Here is a 23,027-nt window from a genome sequence, read left to right as displayed (position 1 = left end):
GGAACATTTTGATAATATAGACTATAATTTTACAATTTAATTTGTATTATTTACGGTCAGTGTAAAATTTTTTTACACATGCATCCGATAATGTGTTGCTACATTATTTAATAAATGTGACACATTTAAACACCATACATAATTGTTTAAAAAAAAAACTCTTACATGATGTGTTGATATATTATTTGACGCACGTGTAAAATAAGTTTATACAATGTCAGTATATATATAAATTAAGAATTTAATTTATATGCACCATCAGTGTAAAGTTATTTTACACCGACAGTGCAAAATAATTAAACTCATAAATTAAATTAATGATTTTATTAGCAAGTGAAAGGACAGTGTGGCAAAAACATAAATATCTAGAAACATAGGGGGTTCAAACATGAAAGACAAGAAAAGCTTTTCCTTAGTTTAGTAGTCAGTACTTGTTCAGCTCGTTCGTTCATCGTTAACATCAATTTTTTTTCTCTCTCTTCTCTCTAAAACACATCATCAGACGTAGGGCTTCTCCCATTCGCCGCGCTTCTAACCACCGCCACTCTCTATTTTACACCCCCCGGAGCTACACCCCCCCTTTCAATTCAAACCCTAATTGAACAATAAACAAAACCGAGATCGATCGATCCATCGATCGATCAAACTTGAAGCATTCATTTCGATCATCTTTATTAGGGTTAGGGTTAAGGGATTCAATTCAATCTTTTCACGATTATTCAGATCAAATTATAAGAGTTAGGGTTTTCATGCTTTGGCGATTTACACTTGCGGTGCGACTGCGATGGCAAATTCCGGCACCAAATATGTGTCTGTGAATCTCAACAAGTCTTATGGACAAAACTCTACCGCTTCGGGATCAAACCGAACGCCGGCGAGACCTGTCGGTGGTGGTATGGCGCTTCTTTCCAGACCTCGCAGTTCGCAGAAAGTTGGGACGAAGCTTGCTGTTCCACCCCCCTTGAATCTTCCTTCACTGCGGAAAGAGCATGAACGGTTTGATTCGCTTGGATCGGGTGGTGGTCAGGCTGGAGGAGCTGGTTCTGGAAGTGGTTCGAGACCTTCGTCGTCGGGTATGGGTTGGACGAAGCCTGCTGCTGTGGTTGTGCAAGAGAAAGAACCAAATTTTCAGGAGGATGTGCCGAGGTATGTTAGCAAACCGGCTGCTCCTCCTGTTGTTTCGTCGGCGGTGTTGAGAGGAGAGGATTTTCCTTCATTGCGTGCGACTTTGGTGCCTCCTGCACCTGCTCCTAGTCAGAATCAGAAGATTCAAGAGAATTCGAATCAGAAGCCTAAGAATTTTGCTAATGAGAATGTATCTGTTGAGCAGAAGAAGGGTAAGGATGTGGATGCTGATACTAATGGTAATGCAAATGCTAATACTCTTTCACATGTTAATGTCAATTCTCGGTTCAATGTTCCTCGCACTGAGAATTTTCCAGTTGATAACAGCCGTGAGAATAGAGGTTTTAGTGGGTCTCGTGGGGCGAATCAGGATGAGTTTTTTCCTGGTCCTTTACCGCTGGTAAGGTTGAATCCTAGATTTGATTGGGCTGATGATGAGCGTGATACTGGTCATGGTTTCACTGAGAGGAGTAGAGAGGGGAGGGATCATGGATTTTCAAAAAGTGATGCTTTTTGGGATTTTGATATGCCTCGTGTTGGCATTGTGCCACAGAAGTATGGTAGTGGTTTTGATAAGAGGGGACAGCTGCGGGGCAATGAAGCTGGAAAGGTTTCCTCCAGTGAAGTTCCTAAGGTGGACCCTTATGATAGAATGCCCGGAAGGGAAGGGAATTCCTCCAGTTCCACTTCGTGGAGGAATTCGTCGAAAGATGGGTTTAGTGTGAAAGATGTTGGGAGTGAGAGGAATGGTGTTGTTGGTGCAAGGCCGTCCAGTGGAAATAGAGATGTAGGGAAAGATACCAAGTATAATTCGTCCCCTTCTAGAGATGTTGTTCATGATGATTCTGGAAGGAGGGATGTAGGGTATGGTCAAGGTGTGAAACAGCCTTGGAATAATATGGCGCAATCATATGGTGAACGTAATGGAATGAGTGATAATCGTCATGTTGGTGGCGATCATCAATATAACAGGAATAGAGTGGATTCCTCTCAGAGCTTGGTGTCGAAGTCTTCATTTTCTGTGGGTGGTAAAGGGCTTCCTGTTACTGACCCTTTGCTTAATTTTGGCAGAGAAAAACGCAATTTATCAAAGATTGAAAAGACTTACGGCGAAGATTTCGGAGCTTCTGCTTTTGATGGGAAGGATATTTTTTCAACAGGTCTTGTTGGGGTGGTGAAGAAGAAGAAGGATGTTCTCAAGCAAACTGATTTCCATGATCCTGTTAGAGAATCTTTTGAGGCTGAGCTTGAAAGGGTTCAGAGGATGCAAGAACAGGAGCGGCAGAGAGTCATTGAAGAGCAAGAGAGGGCCGTGGAGTTTGCTCGCAGAGAAGAGGAGGAACGATTAAGACTAGCTAGAGAACAGGAAGAGAGACAAAGGAGGTTGGAAGAAGAAGCAAGAGAGGCAGCATGGAGGGCAGAACAAGATAAGATTGAAGCTTTGCGGAAGGCGGAAGAGCAGAGGCTAGCGAGGGAAGAAGAGAGACAAAGAATGCTTTTAGAAGAGGAGAGGAGGAAACAAGCCGCTAAACAAAAACTTATAGAATTGGAACAAAAGATTGCTAGGAGGCAGGCTGAAGCAGTCAAAGGTAACAATAATGTTCCAGTTGTTGTGGACGAGAAAATGCCTGGAAATGTGAATGAAAGAGATGCATCCAGATCTACAGATGTAGGTGACTGGGAGGATAGTGAAAGAATGGTTGACAGGATATTAACTTCGGCATCTTCTGATTCATCGAGTGTGAATAGGCCATTGGAGATGGGATCTAGGTCTCATTTTTCTAGAGATTTGTCTTCCACCTTCGTGGATAGAGGTAAACCAGTTAATTCATGGAGACGAGATGGATATGAGAACTGGAGTGGCCCAGCATTCTATCCACAGGACCAGGATAATAGTCACAACAGTCCCCGTAGAGACTCATCCATTGTTGGAAAGCCATTTATGAGGAAAGAATATAACAGTGGTGCTGGATTAATCCCTTCAAGGAATTACTATAAAGGAGGAATTTCAGAGTCTCATTTAGATGAATATGCTCATGTTAAAGCCCCCAGGTGGAATCAACCTGCAGATGGAGATCATGTTGGGAGAAATACAGAGATGCATTCTGATTTTAGTGAAAATTTTGTTGAAAGATTTGATGGTTGGTCACCGAACCGTCCCCGTGGCAATGCATTTCCTCCATTCGCTGACCGTCCGTACCAGAACTCTGAATCAGATGGATCTTATGCCTTGGGGAGATCACGGTATTCTGTCAGGCAGCCTCGTGTACTCCCCCCTCCGCTTGCCTCAGTTCACAGAACTTACAGAAATGGAAATGAACACCCTGCTTCTTCTGCTTTCCTAGAAAATGAGATACCGTATAATCAGGCAGCAAGGGGTGAATCTACCGTGCCAACTGGTTATGACAATGGGAATCATGGTCAACCTGAAATAGTTGATCCTCTCCAAGAGGTTGCTGAGAACGAGGAGCACAAAGTGGAGGCCACACCAAGGTGTGATTCTCAGTCTTCACTCTCTGTCTCAAGCCCCCCTAGTTCACCAACACATCTCTCTCATGACGACCTTGATGACTCTGGAGATTCTTCTGCGATATTGACTTCTGAAGAAAACAAAAATTGCCTTGTCTCAGCTCCAGATAATGATACCATTGCAGCACCTGCCGTAGCTGATACAGAGAATGTAGTTACTTCTCGTGCCGTCTCTAGTGGTGATGATGATGAATGGGCTACTGAGAATAATGAGCAGTTCCAGGAACAAGAGGAATATGATGAAGATGAAGATTATCGTGAAGAAGACGAAGTGCATGAAGGAGATGATAATGCTGGCCTCCACCAGGATTTTGAAAATATGCATTTGCAGGAAAAGGGATTGCCACACTTGATGGATAACCTTGTATTAGGATTCGATGAGGGTGTTCAGGTTGGAATGCCCAATGAGGAGTTTGAAAGGGTACAACAAGCTTCAAACGTGACTCCAGAAGTACCTTTTGATAATGATTGCAAACCCCTTCAACCTGTTGATGACAACTCTCGCGTGAATCTCAATAGTTCTTCTAGTGTATTCCATGAATCAGAAAAGCCAACTCCTAATGTGGCATCTGAGAGTCTAGGTAATGTGGAAGCTTCTAATGGCTTGTCTTCCAATCATAGTACACCATCTTCAGTTATTATTGGCCCACAGTACACATCTTCGTGTCAAATTGTTACGTCATCTGCTCCCGGTCAAGCTGAGTTACCTATTAAGCTTCAATTTGGTCTTTTCTCTGGTCCATCATTGATACCCTCTCCAGTACCAGCCATACAGATAGGTTCTATACAGATGCCACTGCATCTGCATCCACATGTTGGAGCACCGCTCAGTCACATGCACCCATCACAGCCTCCCTTATTTCAATTTGGCCAGCTTAGGTATTCATCTCCCGTATCACAGGGGATGATGCCTCTAGGTCCTCAATCAATGTCATATGTTCAGCCCAATATCCCCTCTGGTTTCCCTTTCAATCATAACTCTGGAAGTCAAATGCCAGTTCAAAGTGCTCCAGAATCTTCTGACTCATTTATTAAGAAAGATGTCAGGCATCAGTCTGTTCTTGGCCAACCAGGTAGTTCAAGAAGCTTATCTCATGGTTCCCTGCCAAGTGAGAATGCAGAAAATTTGGCTGGAATAAAGCAGGGACATATTAATGCTCCTCCCCGTGATGTTAATAATAGCACAAGGACTGCTTCTAGTTTCCAATTAGACAAGCGAGGGAACCAAAATATAGTTGGAAAGATTAGCAGTACTTCATCCAATGCTAAACACTCTGAAGTTCAGCCTCATATCAAAGATGCATCTCTTCGTTCAGTTTCAGAAGAGAAAGATTTAATGGATTCCAGAACACGCTTTCCTGCATCTGGTGGTAGAGGACAGAGATATGTTTATACAGTAAAAAATTCAAGCTTAAAATCATCAGGTCCAGGTCCAGCTCCGAGGGTTAATCGAGCAGACTCCAGAGGATTTTTGAGGAGGCCTAATAGGAATACACAGCGCACTGAGTTTCGAGTTCGGGAAAGTGCTGAGAAGAGGCAGGCTTCTAGTTCTGTGTCAACTGATCAGTTTGAGTTGGATAATAAGTCAAATTTCAATGGAAGGGGAATAGGCATGTCTGGAAGAACTGGATCCAGGAAGTCTTACATCAATAAATTGGGGAAACAGACAGTAGAATCAGTTGGAGAAAATTCACATGGCATGGATTCTGGTAGTAGGGCTGAGAAGGTTGAAGGAAAAGAATCAACAAAGGCTCAGGGCATTTCATATTCTGGGCAGAGTAATCTCAAAAGAAACTTGTGTTCTGAGGAAGATGTCGATGCTCCATTGCAAAGCGGAATTATACGTGTGTTTGAGCAACCTGGAATTGAAGCTCCAAGTGATGAAGATGACTTCATAGAAGTCAGGTCAAAGAGGCAAATGATAAATGATCGGCGAGAACAAAGAGAGAAGGAAATCAAGGCTAAGTCCCGTGTTGCAAAGGTATATAACCTTCTCAGATCCTATCTATTTGCGTAACCTTATTTTATAGTGCATAATTTATGTATGCATTTTTGTTTCATACTAGGTGCCACGGAAAACCCGTTCCACTACACAAAGTACTGTGACCATGGCCAATTCAAGCAAAGGATCCATTTCTACCGGAGAAGTGTCTAACAGTAGTGGTGCTGATTTTGCTGCTGCCGATGGGCATGGGATGACAAAGAGTGATTCGTCATCTGGATATAATTCAAACTTACTGTCCCAGGCATTACCTCCTATAGGCACGCCTCCTTTGAAGATTGATGCCCAGCCTGATCTAAGATCACAGAGTAACAGGTAGTTGCAGTCTTGTAATTTTTCACGTTTGCTGTTACTGTACAAGAAAATCAATCTCATTTTTCATTTTACAGGTCACTTAATACAAGTGTCCCATCAGTTTCTGGCCGTGAAAGCAAGAACAAGGTTCATGAAAATGTTCAGACATCTTTGGGCACTTGGGGCAATGTGCAAATTAGTCAGCAGGTTTGAACTCACACCTCCTCCCTTTTTAAGATAACAATGGCAATGAAAATGCCATAATTTCTCATAATCGCTTGTGCTTTTGCTTTATACTTCAATGCACATCAAACCCCTCATACATAATGATTCAGCTTGGGTTTTAATCTATAAACTAATGTAAAAACCATTTCAATTACAACGCTACAAATATCAATCTAGTTTAAGCTTCAAACTAACAATTAATTTGATTTTTTTGATGCAATTAATTTAATTGATAAAAACTTTAATCAAATTAATTATTTAGAATTACTATTTTGAGACTTACTATTGGCCAATTGATCAGTCTGAATATTGTCAACCCAAGCTATGTTTTCGTCACTGTTAGCTAGGGGTACCTTTAATTGGCACAATATATGATTGCTAGCCTAAATGGGCCTGCTCAATTCGAATTGACACCCTTAACCTCAAGTGTCGGTGATTCAGATCTCACTTGGTGCACTCAACTCTAATGCTTTTGTAGTGGTAAACTTAAGTGACATGTTCAGTTCGGGGTAGGGTAAAACCTACAAATGTCAATATTTTGTAAAAATAGTACTTATTAATATTATACACGTGAATATGATATTAAACCACATAGAGATTTATGACACCACTGACAGCTGTTACTAGAAATTAAAATATAGGTTTTCATCAGTGTTGTTTAACTCTATATGCACTATGCAGATTTGTTTTAAGTAATATTGAACGTACATAGCGGTTATAAGTTTTTATTTTTTCCCTTGGGATTTTTATATCTATAAAATTAGCATAACATTAAAAAATTGATAGATATAGTGAATTTCAAGTAACCTATGTTTTTGTAGAAATTGTTGCTTTTTATCCTGTCTATTATTATGAAGTGCATAACTAACCATAGGATAGTACTATCATACAACCTGTTATAACTTTTTTATTTTTTGCCTTTGGGATTTTTATATCAATAAAATTAGCATAACATTAAAAAAATGATAGATATAGTGAATTTCAAGTAACCTATGTTTTTGTAGAAATTGTTGCGTTTTATCCTGTCTAATATTATGAAGTGCATAACTAACCATAGGATAGTACTATTACTATCATACAACCTGTTATATTTTACGTTGTCAAGATAAACATTGCACAATATTAAAATTTGGGTTAAATATGCAAAAGGTCCCTGCACTTACGAGTCATTTGAGTTTTAGTCCCTGCGTTTTAAAAATATTTCATTTTGCCACTGCACTTTCATTTTACTTTAAAAATGGTCCCCAGACCTTTTTTTTTTTGTTGAAATGACACATTTTTGCTGATCTGTTACTATTGACTGGACTTTAGAGTTGATGACTCATTTAATTTTGCAGTGAATCGATCAAAATACCCTTAAATAAGTAATTTTTTAAAAGTAAAATAAAATTGACACATCATGAAAAAATGTGCCACTTCAACAAAAAATGGATTCAGGGACCATTTTTAAAGTAAAATGAAAGTGCAGTGGCAAAATAAAAGGATTTTAAAATGCAGGGACTAAAACTCAAATGACCCGTAAGTGCAGGGACCTTTTGCATATTTAAGCCTTAAAATTTTATCTGGCTTTAACAACTAGGCCTTGTATAATGTGGTCTTATACTATCACATCCAACACTGCCATTCCAAGATCAATCAACTGTTTTTGCTTTTTTTGAGGGGGGGATGTTTGGGGGTCAAAATGGCAATAATCTAAAGATGTGATCTCCTATCGAGTACTAAACAAACCCTTACTGATCTCCTAGAAATCTGGGATTCACGGTTTATCTCCATAGGGGATTTTCCTCACTGCCATTTAAACTAGTAATTATTTCTGTAGGAAGTCATGTCATTCCAAGATCAATAAAGTGTTTTTGATTTTTTTTTTTTGGGGGTGGAAATGTTTGGGGATCAAAATTGCAATAATCTAAAGATGTGAATCTTGAAATATCAACATAACTATTTTATTGTTTGTTTAATACTTGAGATGAGAATCTAAAAATTGCATGACAGGTCATGGCGCTGACACAGACACAACTCGATGAGGCTATGAAGCCTCAGCAGTTTGATCCGCATACTTCTAGTGGCAATATGACAGGTGCTGTTACTGAATCCAGCTTGCCAGCCCCATCCATTTTGACAAAAGAGAAAACATTCTCATCTGCTGCCAGTCCAATAAATTCCTTGCTTGCTGGAGAGAAAATTCAATTTGGTTAGAAAATAAATTTTGCATTGGGATTTGTTTAGTCAATTATTTGGTCATAATAACATTGAAAGGCTACTTCCTTGCAGTTTGAAGTAATATTTATGGATGTTAAGTTTCCCTACTTATGAAGGATTTTTCTTTTTGTTCTCAGGGGCAGTGACATCTCCGACTGTTCTTCCTCCTAGCAGCCGTGTTGTGTCTCATGGCATCGGGCCCCGTCGATCATCTAGGTCTGACATGCAAATATCCCACAACCTTGCTGGATCTGACAACAATTGCAGTCTTTTCTTTGAGAAATCGAAACATGGTAATGAATCTCATGGCCATTTAGAAGATTGTGATGTGGAAGCTCAAGCTGAAGCGGCTGCTTCTGCTGTTGCTGTTGCTGCCATTGGTAGTGATGAGATTGTTGGAAATAGATTGGGTACTTGTTCTGTCTCAGTTTCAGATGCTAAAAGTTTTGTAGCTGCAGATACTGATAGGGTAGCAGCAGGTGGTTCTTTTCCCCTTCTTTAAGACATCAGTTATAGTTTTTTTGTTTCTTCGCGCATATGCTGATGATGTTAATTACTTTGGCAGGGGTTGGTTGCGAGAAGCAATCAGCAAGTCAATCTAGATCCGAGGAGCCTCTAAGTGTGTCTCTTCCTGCTGACTTATCTGTTGAGACTCCACCAATTTCTCTGTGGCCTGCCTTACCAAATACACAAAATTCTTCTGGTCAAATGATCTCACATTTTCCCGCTGTCCCTCCTCATTTTCCTTCTGGCCCACCATCTCATTTTCCTTTCTATGAAGTGAATCCTATGATGGGTGGTCCCGTGTTTGCTTTTGGACCACATGATGAGTCTGCATCTACAACACAGTCGCAGTCTCAAAAGAGTACTGCACCAGCATCAAGGCCAATTGGGAGCTGGCAACAGGGTCATTCTGGCGTGGAATCCTTTTATGGTCCTCCAACAGGATTTACAGGACCTTTTATTGGTCCTCCTGGAGGCATTCCAGGAGTCCAAGGGCCTCCACACATGGTTGTTTATAACCATTTTGCACCTGTCGGACAATTTGGTCAAGTTGGCTTGAGTTTCATGGGCACCACTTATATCCCCTCTGGAAAACAGCCTGATTGGAAACACATTCCTACAACTTCTGCAGCAGGGACTAGTGAAGGGGATATGAATATGGCATCTTCACAGCGGAATCCCGCTAACATGCCTTCTCAAATCCAACATCTTGCTCCTGGTTCGCCACTTCTGCCAATGGCATCTCCAGTCGCTATGTATGATGTTTCTCCTTTTCAGGTAAAGATTGATCTGTTGTGGGGTTTATTTCTGCAATTGTCATACAAAAAGTTCTATGATTTTTGTACAGTATTGCATTGCTGGGGATAACATAGTTGTTCTTGCTTAGAATTTGTCAAGGAGTAATTTTTAGTTTCTTTTACTCCAAAAGATGCTAAAAGCCACTTGTTTCTTCTGCTTTATTTTAATTTATCTGTTCAAGATGTATTTTTTCTTGTGTAATAGTAGCTAACAAATGTGTGAACTTTGTGCCAGCATTCTAATGAGATGTCAGTGCAAGCTAGATGGCCACCTGTTCCTAATGCACCACTTTCATCCATTCCTCTATCAATGCCATTGCATCAGCAAGAAGGAGTTCAAACTTCCCAGATGAGCCATGGCCCTTCGGCTGACCAGCCATTAAATGTCAAAAGGTTTACCAGTTCTCGAACTTCAACATCTTCTGACAGTGATAGGAATTTTCCTAGAGCCACTGATGTAAATGTCAACCAGTTACCTGATGAACTTGGATTAGTGGACGCATCAAACTCCACTGCGTCTAAGACTTCGTCCAAGGGTGGTGTTAATAAGAGTCAATCTGAGAAAACTATTACAGATGCCGCTGCCAAAGCTGATGTTCAGAATGGAAATAGCAGCAAAAGTAATAACCAGAGTACAAGTTCTGGCTATAGGACTCAGCCCTCACAACAAAATAACCAGCAGCAGCATTATGATCATTCCTCAGGACATACTAATTATCAGAGAGGAGGTGGTGTTTCTCAGAGAAATAATTCTGGCGGTGAATGGTCCCATCGAAGATACCATGGAAGAAACCAATCTATTGGTGGAGATAAGAACTTTTCCTCGTCAAAGGTCAAGCAAATTTACGTGGCTAAGCAGACTATTAGCGGGTCATCAACAGTTTCATAAGGTGTGCACAAGCAATAACTGCTAGATGCGGAAACTAAAATACATGGAAGGCTTTTGTTGTTAATTATTGTTCCGGTGGAAATAAAATTTTGATTAGCTTCTACTTGGGTTTAGGGCAGATTGAGTGTTAGATTAAGATTTTTACTGGCTACAACGGATTCTCTACCGGTCTTCCTGATGAAAGGCCGTGAAAGGGTTTGATAGCACTGTCATTGTTGCGACCGTCATTTTGCAATAGCAATCAGGCTTGGACAATCTTCCTTTGTTTTCTTGACAGTAAATTAAAAACCTCTATTTATTGGGTTTTGTGTATCAGAATCATTAGTTGTCTTCATATATTCTTTCCATAATTATAAGAAAGTATCAAATTTTGAGAAATGTTGGTTTTCTTTTCTAGTTTTGCACACAAATATACCCAGATCATGGTTATTTTCTGATGGTCAGAAATTCTGTCTTCAACCTTTTTGTCACAATTTTTGGTTAATTAGTAATAGTTCTTCCTTTAACCTCTCAAGGGCATTACTGTTCTCTCTAATACAGTAATATGGCAAATGTGAGAAAGGGTCCAATGAATGGTTCTTCAAATTGCATATTATTTTTTACTTTAAATTATTAAATATAGAAAATAATATGGTAGATGACTGGCTATTGAATTTGTATCTAATGAACCATTTGACATCCCCAATCACATGTGAGCTGCAGCTTCAATTCTTGTCTTTCTTTTTCTTTATTCTTGCATATTGAGTTTGAGTGTGTGGTGGTAGGTAATCAGGTGGTGCCATGGTTGTTGTTACTTGTAACAGACGGAACTTTTTGCTCTATTTTTGAATTTCCCAATTGAAATTGCTCTATTCATCAATCAATACTAGTATTAGAGATTGAATTGTGGATTTTTTGCTTAAAAAATCTTCTGACCAGCTTATGTTGGTATCCATTGATAGTTGTAACACAAATATTCCTACGTAGTGCAAATAATCATTTTTCTTAGCATTGGGCGTATCACAATACAGAACATAACCACATATGACAAAACAACAGAGAGTTTGTCAAATCTAATTGGAGTTGTTTTGTCCAATTTTTTTTTTTTTTTAGTAGATTAAATGTACTCTTAGTTTTCTTTTACATCTATCATTTAACCAAAATAAGTATCATATATGAAGACCCGAGTTTAAAACATCTATCATTTAACCCGAGTTTAATTGAGTACCGGTACCTTTAATTAAAATTTAATGAATTTAAATTCAAAATACTATCTAACTAAATAGTATCATATATGAAGACCACAAAGTTTACCTTTTCTATATTATAAGAGTATCATCTATCATTATTTCTTTCTATGCAATAAATAAGAGTAATATCGACAACATAGTAATTGAAGTTGCATTAAACTTGATAGAAATTAAAAAAAAAAAAGTAAATAAGAATAAAATACTTCTGCAAATTGGTTCAGTAGTCTCAAACTGTCAAAACTCAAAACTAACCAATGGAATAAAGGGAATAGAATGTTAGAAAACTTAAAAGAAGTTTTCAATACTTTCTACTACAAAATTGAAAATAGAAATGGATAGTTTGAAATTTTGACTTAAATTAAGTAACAAATTGAGCTAGCTTTGTTATCTACTCAACTTGTAACTAATAAAGATCAAAATTGCATTCGGTTTATTCTTAGGATGTTAATCCTCTCTAGTCTTGTTCACTTGTAGACCCAAAAGATATTATGTTAGTTTTTCTTTCTTCAACATTTGCACCTAGCTTCTTCTTCTTCTCATCATCAAGAGTAGCAACTAAATCATTATAATCAGAGAAATCAAAATTGAGTTTAGCTCTAACTCCATGATACTTAATAGCCGCTTGATCATAAGCTCTTGCAGCATTCTCAGCAGTTTGAAATGTTCCTAGCCATACACGTGTTGCTCTTTTTGGGTCTCTAATCTCAGCCACCCATTTTCCCCATGCTCTCTGTCTCACTCCTCTGTATTTCTTTTTCTTCTTTTCACTTTCTTTATCCTTTTCAATAAATAATCTGCAACCTAGACAACCGTTGATTTTACATGCATTACACGTGTTAACATCGTAAAGATTCTCGTAAGACAAGAGAGAAAGGGACCCACTTGTATATGATGACGTGGCTGCTTCTTTATCATGAACAGGAACAGGAACTGGAACTGGAACAACAACATTGTTGTTGGAGTTGGACGAGGAAAGAACGTTAACGAGAGTAGATACTATGATAGAGTTTTCTTCTTCTTTATTTGGCAATAGTGGTGTTGCAACAATGTTATCATTCCAAATAGGAACATCCATATTTTTTTTTGTTTCTCGCTCGCTTCACTTATCTGAAGTGAGTGAGAGCGAGAGAATCCAGGTGAATGAAGTTCGAAGTATATATATAGCTGTGTTGTTTTATTTTTGGGTTTTTTTAATGTGGTATGGGTCTTATGACGTGGAAGCTAGGTGTTAGTGAAAGACAGTTTGTGATATTTTGTGATGAGAGCGATGATTGACACGTGGAGGGAATGTGAAACCCCGAACGTTTGGAAAGGGAGGAGCATTGTAAGCTACGTGGGACTGTGGGGAGGGTTTGCTGCTTTGCAGGGAAACAGAGGACATGTGGCGTCATTTAGTCAGTCAAGAGTGAAGTTGTCTCTTGAATTAAGGTTTTTGTATTGGTTGTTGTGGCTTAGTGTGAGGTTTACACGTGGCTAAACTCTTGATGTAAATATGTTCTTGCTTAAGATATAATGGTTGTGACTTATTTTATTTTTTATGAAAAAAATATGTTCTTGCTTAAGATATAAGTATGTGAGTATTATATACCAAGCCTATGCCTTAGAGTTTTTTTTTTTTTTAGTATTTGCAAAAAGTGGTAATTGGCCATTTTAGTCCCATTCAAATATTTTATTGGCCTTTTTAATTGCAATTTCATCAAATATTTTTGGACGGATCAAATTTGAATAAATATCTTAAATGAATCGAGTCTAATTCGATCGGTCTTTTCGCATTGTACTTTTTAATTAGTCTTTTTTTTTTTAATTGTACTTTTTAATTGGTTTTTTAATTTGAATTAAATTTGAATATTTTATTGGTCTTTTTTTTTGAACCAAAAAATACTTTGATTAATTCAAAAATCATAGGTACAAGGCGTTCGCTAGGATCCAGCCCAAAGTATCAAAAAAATGACAAACACAACCAGAGAAAGCCTATTTACATCAAGAGTTTAGCTAGGTGTGTTCTTAAGTTCCTATTAGTCCAACCTCTATAAACAATAGTATCAATTATTTTCTCTACGGTATGCTTGTTATGGGTAGCATTATCAAAGGTAACATCATTTCTATACCTCCAAATCTCATAAACACTTTCAGTAAAGGCCAATTTCAGGATCTTAGCACGACCTCCTTTTCCTTTAGTCTGCTGCATAATCCATTTCACTTCTTGACACCAGCCAAAAGGATAATGATCAACTTGCATCCACTCAAGAATTTTTCTCCAAATACCCCTTGTTTCATTGCAATTAAAGAGAAGGTGTTGCTGCGTTTCATCAGCATTGCAAAAGCAACAACGGGTTGTGTCGATTAAGCCATATTTATGTAATCTGTCACGGGTAGCCAACCTCTCATTACAAGCAAGCCAAAGGTTGACAATAGCTCTAGGACGGGCCACGTTTCCATAGAACAAGGTTCTCCAAGCAACACTTTGAGATCTCTCATGAATAGCCAGGTACATCTTCTTCATACTAAACTTTTGGGCATTCATCATCTCTTTCCACACCTGATTCTGGTGAATACTCACTCGTTGCTGCATAATAGCCTTCATTATCCATTAGGCAGACTGCGGAATACAAGCCTCCATGATGTGTTGTTTTTTAATGTAGTACGCATGGACCCATTTCTCCCAAAGGCTATCTGATTTGCCACACAGGTTCCAAAGCAGCTTCAGCAAGGAAACACGATTCCAAACCTCAAGATCAATGAAATTCAGACCACCATTACGCTTAGATTGACACACATATTTCCAAGCAATAGGGGCTTTACGGCTCTTCTCTATACTACCAGTCCAAAAGAAAGTTCGACAAATGGAATTAATCTTACGAATCACTGTTTTGGGGAAAGGTAGGCACAACAACCAAAAATTCGTCATAGAAAAAATCACACTTTTTAGCAGCTGAATTCTCCCTGCATAGCTTAGGAGTTTAGAACTCCAATGAGTGATGCGCCCAATAATTCTATCGATCAGGTCCATGTAGTTATGTATAGCTAACTTCTTACATGTCATTGGAATTCCAAGGTATCTGAACGGGAGTTTTCCTTCTTCAAAATGAGTGAGTCTTTTGATATCATCCTTAGTACTTTGATCTACACCACCAAAAAAGATGCAACACTTGGTCGGGTTGACTTTGAGACCGGTCGACTTAGAGAACTTGTCAAAGGCTTCCATCATAATAGCTACAGATACTTTATCACCTCTGGCAAATAATAAGAGATCATCAGCAAAGCATAGGTTGGTTAGGCCAAGTTTCTCACACTTGGCATGAAAATTGAAGTTGTGATTTTTTTGCATTCTTTGAAAGCACCGATTCAAATACTCCATCATGATGACAAATAAAAGGGGTGAGATAGGGTCCCCTTGCCGAAGGCCACGATTAGCTTTCATAATGGTGGTGTAGTTCCCATTGATGTTAAACCTGTAAGAGACAGAAGTCACAGCTAACATGATCCAACTAGTGAATTGTTTCGGGAAACCAACTTCATTCAACACACATTCCATAGCTTTCCAATCAATAGTGTCATACGCTTTTTGAATATCAAGTTGCATCATGCATCTAGGGGTTCCCCCTTTTCTACTGTAACCCTTAATCAACTCATAAGTCAACAAAATATGATTATGAATAACCAACAATACTTGTCATCACCTCCCCCATTCTTTTGGTTAGGACTTTTGAAATGATTTTGTAGATAGGTTTTATTGGTGTTTTTAATTGTACTTTTTTTTTATCTAATGTAATTTTGCTTTTGATGTACGTATATATACATATATTGAGTTATTCTTATTCCTACTAAATTTAAAGTTGCAATGTAAATTATATTTTTTCCTTTATTTTATATACCAAAGCCGGTCACTACATAAGTAGCAAATGACAAAAAAAATTTAAATTTTCTTAGGGAGTTTCTGGGAAGCGTGAAATCTTAAAACATTGTTGAATTTTAATATTTTTTTCCCCATCCTCTGTGCATCTAGCAAATTGAGTTTGCTGCTTAAGTAATGATCATAAATATTTTAATAATTTAGCAAGACACGTGAGAAAATTTAAGAAGTGCGAAAAGAAATTATCAATAATTTGAAAGAGAAGTTTGGTTTAGAGCCCATTAAAATAACAAATTTATGGAAAATAAAGTTAAATATTATTGAGCTTAAAGTTGCAAACTCACATTCACATAATTTGAATTTTGCTCTTCTGGCCCCGTATAACTTCCATGCCCCCTGTTCTGACCAAATTATCCTTCAATTTGAATTTTGCTCTTCTGGCCCCGTATAACTTCCATGCCCCCTGTTCTGACCAAATTATCCTTAAGAATGTTTTAGATTGTATTGTAGGCTATGAAATAGAACAATTTCAGAACATAGGTTCCGAAGTGCACTTTTATGCACATTTTGAAGGAATGAAGTAAAAGGTTCATAGTTTTGTACTAGCTTCATAGTTATAGTCACTGATCTCATCTAGAGATCATCTAGTTGATGTGAATCCATAATGACATTGACAGCTTTCGATTTAGATATGTGTGTGTCTTGCTTTAGTGTATTCATTCCTATTGTTTGGCTTAGAGAGCAGGTGTCACTTTCTACTGGTTGGGTGTTGGGCATGTTCGGTCTCTTTATTTTTGAAATTTCGATCCGATTTTTTTCCATCAGTCTTTTTCGAATTCTAAGATACAAACGCATCTGGGTCTAAATTAAAGATATTTTGAGGTTTTTGGGGACCGGAAGCAACTCAGAAGGCCTAAAGAACGATTTTTACATAATTTTGGCGTCATTTCAGAGAAGCCTCAAATTTGAGTGAGCTTTCATGTTGTCTTGAGTTTTCATGGTGGCTTAGCCTACCATGCTGCCAAAGCAATATTGCCTTTATTGCTACACAAACTAAGAAAATAATTCCTATAAGCAGATCCATAAAAGGATCCATTCATAGCTGTATAAAAGTCATACATTTTTAAAATGTACCACCAAAAACCAAACTACAAAATATCCAGTTAACAACTACTATCTTTGCATCAATATTGACCAATTGTTCAAACTAAAAGTTCTTAAAAATACTGAAACAACCTTATCATATGTCCTAAACAACAGTTTTCAACTTCTTGTTGGCACTACCAATTGAGTCTTCATGCCCTCTCTTGCGACAATCACCCTTAGCATTAGCCATGTCAATCTTAACACCAAATAGTTTCAAACCCTCACATTTACCTTCACCTACCGGTGCCGCATTCAAGTCTTCATAGAAATGCACCCCATCAAGGCTGGACCCACTTGTTCCTTGCCGAATGATGCGGTTAATTTGGTCGGGCGATACATTAGTAACATTTTGAAGAAAAGCTACCAACTCGTCGCACTGCTTCTTCGCAAGTGCCAATTCAACGCTCAATTTCTCGTTGTCCTTTTTTAGTTTCTCGTTCTCGCTTGATAGGTCAGCGAAATAGGTATTTCGTTCCACCGATCCAGTTGAAGTTGAACCCAAGTCTTCGCCACCAGAGTTTGACGTTGAGTTCAGTCCGACGCCAATGGGTCTTCCAATCATCGGTGATAGGGTCTTCCGGCGCTTGATTGTTGCCAATAGCTCCCTTTGTCCTCGCTTGAAATTCTCGTTGGCGAATTCCCATTTGTCAGGAACAATTTTTCGAAACCCCTGAGAAATTGAAATTCAAAATTAGCATTTTCAAAACTAACAATTTTTTCTTTAGAGAAATACTTTTTTAACCTAAAAAATATGTCAATATACATTAAAATGTTGAAAAGAGACAAAAAAAAAATAAAATAAACATATACAATTGCATTATGTTAATGTTGAAATAATAAAGTCATTATTTTTTTTGTCCAGCGAGGAAGAAGAAAAAAAAATAGCATTTTCTCTGAAAAAGCTAATGACTAACAAGTTAATATAATTTAATGTAAGGAAGAATAATGCGGTCAAAAAGAAAAATGTAAAGGAAGAATAAATGCAAAAAAATGTAAAGAAAGATTAACAATTAAAAACATTTTTTTTCATAACAAAAAGCCCCATCCTTTCTTAATAAAGTTATTGAATATTTAATCAATACAATGTTCTATTTTTTTTTCTCAAGTATCCTAGAATATGGAATTCGGGCAACTTCGATAATATCCCTGGTAGCTATCATTTGAGCTACACTTACGAGACAATACAATATTTCAATTAATTAATTAATTAATTCAAAAATAGGGATGACAATGAGTAGGGTATGGGTAGGGTACTATAGTACCAATCCCCATACCCGCAGTTTGAAAAATACCCGTATTCATCCCCATACCTGCGTGGGTAACAATTTTTGTACCCGTTTCCATACCCTATGGGTACCTAGGTACCCATACCCGTACCCGTTACCCGCAATTTTATTAAAAATAAATTGATCAATTATAAAATATCATATGGTTTTAATATAATTAATTTTTTAAAAAAGATTTTAATGTTGACTCATCAAAATTATAAAATTTTTTTTACTAACCTCATGTTAAAGTTAATATCTTTGTTGACATATTCAAATGGTGTTTGTATTATGTTATAAATAAACTTTTTTTTATTAAAAATGTGTAATAGTTTAATAGTATTGTATTTTTTAAAATTGATATACATATATAATTTATACAAAATAATATATATGAAATGAATAAATATATATTATGCGGGTATGGGGCGGGGTGGGTACTAAGGTACCCGTACCCGCACCCATACCTGTTCATTTTTGCAGGTAATTACCCATACCCATGCCCGTACTCAAAATGTGGGTTTTTACCATACTCGTTATGAGTATTTTTTTCGGATGTCCACTAGATATGAGTCAAATTGTCATCCCTATTCAAAAGGAGACTAACAAGGCATATGGTCTTCGAATAATTATAAAGCATTAACTAAGTGGATAAAAATTAATTAAAGAAATCCAAAAACTAACCAAAAATAGGTTTTCTTTGCCAAAATAAAGTGACAAAAGAAAATGCAGAAAAGATTTCATAAATCAAATATTTATTATATTCAAAGGAATGATGTATCAAACATCGACTAACAAAATCTAAATTCAGAGTATTATATTTGGTGATAAAAAAAGTCATAGTACATGACAAAAAAAAGAAGAAGTCATAGTATTGTTTTTTTTTTTGACAATATCATAGTATTATTGTATTAAGACATTGTTTTTGTGAATAAAAAATTGAACAACGGTTGGGATGAGTTGGTAGAGTGGACAGTGGTGTTGCACAACTACCCCTTCCTCCATTTCCCGTTTATACGAATATACAAGACAATCAAACAAGGCTAAATTATTTAATTTGGTCAAAACAATAAATAAATTATTTGGTCAAAAAAAAGAGAAGCTAGTTTTGTGATTGAAGATTTTGACTACCAAGCCCGTTCATACGTACAAAACAAATACTACTCCACAACACAATCAAACAAGACTAATATTATAGATTATATAACTCCATCCATTTCAAATTACTTAAAAAAAATTATTTCAAATTGCTTGTCGTTTTGGTAATTTAAGGTTATATTTTGTTTATTATACCCTGATATAAATTCCAAATATTTTGAAGTAGTTGTTGAAACCGTAAAAAATTTAATATATATTTAAAAAAATAAAGTTTTTTTTTAAATTATTTTTGGTACATAACATATTAATTTTTTTATAAATAATATATTAAATTTATTGGATAGAGAAAGTGTGTAAAAAAAAATAAAAATTTATTGATGAATTAAAATAAGGGTATAATAGGAAGATAAAGTACAAAAATACATTTTCTTAATTTTTTGTATTTTTTCTAAAACGAACAGTAATTTGAAACGAGGGAAGTATTTCTTTTGAGGAAGACTATGGAGATAGAGTTTTTTCTTTTTTAGCAAAACTATAGAGGAGTATTTTTTTGAATCTAATACTAGTATTTGACATTTTTTATCAACATTTTTTTAATCAAATCTAGAGAAGAGATGAATGAAAAAAAGAAAAGTATACTACTGTACTAATAAAAAGACAGAAAGAAGAAAAGTGTGAGAAATGAGGGAAGAAATCAGGAAGGTGGAGCATAGAAAATCTTTCAATATGGCCACCTAACAAAAGCTCTATAGCACTAACCAACACGTGTTTTTTACCACACATAAAAGTAATAGAACATTTTTTTTTGGTAAACAAAGTAATAGAACATTTTAATATGAGTTTAATGCATATGTTACCACATTTAATAAAAATCAAATATATGGTTACTATTGAACGATAATGTAAAATTAATTTACACTGTATATTATTTTCGCTTTTAATATTTATTTCCGTCAAATATACGAAAAAATTGACTCAACAAAAATTAATATATTTAATTAAAATTTTGTCTTAAATATAAAAAAAGTTGAGTTCATGTATCTGATATAAAAAAAGTTAAATATAATTTTTTTTTGAAAACTTGGATCATTGACTCATATGCATAATGCATCAAGTATATTAAATTTTTTTCTTACATTTATTTTACAATATTTTTTGTTTGAAGCACACAAATGTGAAGTAAATTTCCAAGAAATAGCAAAACATTTGGTGTGAAAAGGATTCAAGAACATTTCTCAAATAATGATATTTCAACAAACAAGAGACAAATTCAAAGCAACCAATTCTATTTTTATCCCACGTAGTGTAAAACCTACTCATTTTATTCAACCTATATACAAGCCAAAATGATGATCCTTGAATTAAAAGTTCCACGTAATATTTCAACCTCACATTCAAACAAAATCCACCAACTCATATGGTAATTAATAAAATGATCTAAATTCTTATCCGTTTAATTTAATACTAATTAATCAATTACGCAAACACCACAAAACGCTCTATCTATCAACCTCCTAAGCAATCAATCCCAATTTACAAAACATAATTTTTATTTAATAATGGACTTTAATCTAATCCGTTCTTAAATGATCCACCATGAATACAACTACTATCAATTAAATATATTTTTTTTTAAATAAAAAAGGCAAAAAAATTCACCCTTAAAATAAATAAAATTTTGGATACAAACACGACCTATATACATATAATATATGATGTTCCTATCAACTAAATTATATGCTCACATGAACAATCTAAAATAATTCTCTACTCGGTTTTATACAAACATCTAATAAAAAAAACTAGATCATATGATATTTTAAAATTATTGGTATGGCATGAAAAATTGGCTAAATATATTAAAAAAACACAATAATTGATTCAAACAAATATATGAGAATAGAAAAAACAAAAAAAAGTAATGGAAGAAACAAAGAAACTTACATAGGTGTTGAGTTGGCGAACAAAGCTTGAGAAATTGTTGTGCTTAAAATACTTTGGAAGCAAATCCCTAGCAAATTCAGCATGTTTCAACACAACAAAAGTGTTACCATTTTCACTCCAAGAAATCACATCATCAGTGAGAGGATCATCCACCATCTCATATGTCTTGCTCAAAAACGGCGCCGGCGCCGACCGTTGCGACATTTTTTCTTCCCGATCTACCCTTCACCTAATTCACAAATTATCTACTAAATAAATAAAAATTTATTTTTCTTTATAAACTTTGATGTATTTATACAAGGTTAAAATAAAAGAAAAAGGGTGTGTAACTATGTGTATATATCTATTTTTTTCTTATTAAAAGAAAAATAAAGAAAAGGGTATATGTAATATGGTAACAAAGAATTGAAAAAGCTTAGGAAGAAAAAAAACTGAAAAGAAGAAGAGCTGTTAAGAATTCCCAATCCCAACAATAAAAACCAAAGAGAAAAAAATGAGAATGAAAAGAGGAGCAAAAAGAAGGTTTATTGTTATTGGATTGATTAAAATCCATGAATCCAAAGCTTATTGAAATGAATAAAATTGACAAAAAATACCATAACTTCTAAAGAGAGAACAAAGAGAAAGGAAAGGTCAATAGAGTGATAAATTTATAAAACTATGCTTCTGGAATCTAAAATTCTTGCACGGGACTCTTCTATTTATAATAAAATAATAAATAAATATACTATATGAGAAGAAAAAAACTAAGCCAACCCCCATTTTCTAAAGTGACGTGTGTTCTAGAAATATTGAGATGCACTAAGGTCTAGAAAAATATATAAATATCATGATGAGACAAAATGAAATAAAAGGAACCCACTTTCACAGATTCTTGCCTTCACATCTAACATTGAATCAAAGGAATAAAATTACTAAATTTCTTTTGGTTTGGATATTAAATAGATGCTAATAACTAAAGAAATTAACATATATTTTCTTTTGGATTTAGTCAAAAAATATTTTCTTTTGGACATTTATTAAATATCGATTGACCGCATCTTTTATGTCAAATAGATATTTGACTGTTTCATCATGGAAAATAAAATGAAAAAAAATTGACCACATTGTTTTTTGGGGTAGTTTCTGTGCTTTGCGCCTATAGGTTTCGGTGTATGTTTAAATAGGAAAACTCTTTTGGTTCAAATATGAAAAAAAACTTCTTATTCATTATTTATTGAGAAAATGGGAGATAGAAAATTAAATGCAATTTATATTTAATTTTATGAGATTAAAGAAAAAAAAAAATTGAAAATGTTTTTTTTCCTTATAATTTGGAAAAAAAAAGGGATAATAATTTGAAACGGAGGGAGTAGTATTTTTGTTTTACTTTCGGTAAGTTTTTTTTGTTTAGTTCCGGTCTCTGTAAATTTAAAATTGACAATTTTAATTTTATATGTGATCAATATAATTATGTCACGTGATGCCATATGATGACAATCAATTATATGATATTTTTAGTAGTAATTTAGGGTAGTTTTAATAGCAATTGAAGCCCAAAAGCAAGCAAATACTTGGAAAAGTGAAGTTACTTGGCCCAAAAACAATAAAACTGGAAAAAGCATCAAAAAATGGCAAAAATGTAGTAAACAGTCATTGTACCTACGATGAGATCCCAGTGTGGCGTGATGAGAAGACGGTTTAAATAAAGAAAATCTGCAACAAATCTTTACCACGATGAAAGGCGGTTGAAGAAAGCAAAAAATGTGGAGAAGATCTTCCATCGTACCACGATATGATCCATCGTGGCCACGATAGGCAAAATTACATGCCATCGTTGCCACGATGGGTGCGATGGACCCGCAGAAAAAGCCCAAACTCAGATGAAAAACTATAAATAGAGTCTTCCTCCTTCACTATTATTCATTTAGAAATCACTCAACAATAGT

General features: G+C 35.7%; 4 protein-coding genes across 4 annotated transcripts; 1 reads left to right on the top strand and 3 right to left on the bottom strand.

Moving 5' to 3' along the window:
* Window positions 1-343: 343 nt before the first annotated feature.
* Window positions 344-10,942, top strand: LOC123881579. Its single transcript, XM_045930298.1, has 7 exons — window positions 344-5,635; window positions 5,721-5,971; window positions 6,046-6,157; window positions 8,168-8,366; window positions 8,512-8,853; window positions 8,940-9,655; window positions 9,911-10,942. The coding sequence occupies exons 1-7, from the start codon at window positions 785-787 to the stop codon at window positions 10,562-10,564; spliced, it is 7,125 nt and encodes a 2,374-aa protein (XP_045786254.1). The 5' UTR covers window positions 344-784; the 3' UTR covers window positions 10,565-10,942.
* Window positions 10,943-12,247: 1,305 nt separating this feature from the next.
* LOC123922784 (ethylene-responsive transcription factor ERF109-like) lies at window positions 12,248-12,868 on the bottom strand. Its single transcript, XM_045975473.1, has one exon. It carries the CDS (start codon window positions 12,866-12,868, stop codon window positions 12,248-12,250), a length of 621 nt encoding a protein of 206 aa, XP_045831429.1.
* A 900-nt stretch (window positions 12,869-13,768) lies between these two features.
* Window positions 13,769-14,377, bottom strand: LOC123922783. Its single transcript, XM_045975472.1, has one exon. It carries the CDS (start codon window positions 14,375-14,377, stop codon window positions 13,769-13,771), a length of 609 nt encoding a protein of 202 aa, XP_045831428.1.
* Window positions 14,378-16,700: 2,323 nt separating this feature from the next.
* LOC123924761 (heat shock factor protein HSF24-like) lies at window positions 16,701-21,822 on the bottom strand. The gene is made up of 2 exons (XM_045977729.1): window positions 21,100-21,822; window positions 16,701-17,462 (listed from the first exon to the last, which is right to left on the bottom strand). Exons 1-2 carry the CDS (start codon window positions 21,301-21,303, stop codon window positions 16,896-16,898), a joined length of 771 nt encoding a protein of 256 aa, XP_045833685.1. The 5' UTR covers window positions 21,304-21,822; the 3' UTR covers window positions 16,701-16,895.
* Window positions 21,823-23,027: the final 1,205 nt, after the last annotated feature.

This window comes from Trifolium pratense, linkage group LG4 (assembly GCF_020283565.1).
Source record: "Trifolium pratense cultivar HEN17-A07 linkage group LG4, ARS_RC_1.1, whole genome shotgun sequence".
Lineage (NCBI taxonomy): Eukaryota > Viridiplantae > Streptophyta > Magnoliopsida > Fabales > Fabaceae > Trifolium > Trifolium pratense.
The sequence above is the reverse complement of the archived record's forward strand: the minus strand, read 5'-3'. Positions and strand labels throughout refer to the sequence as shown.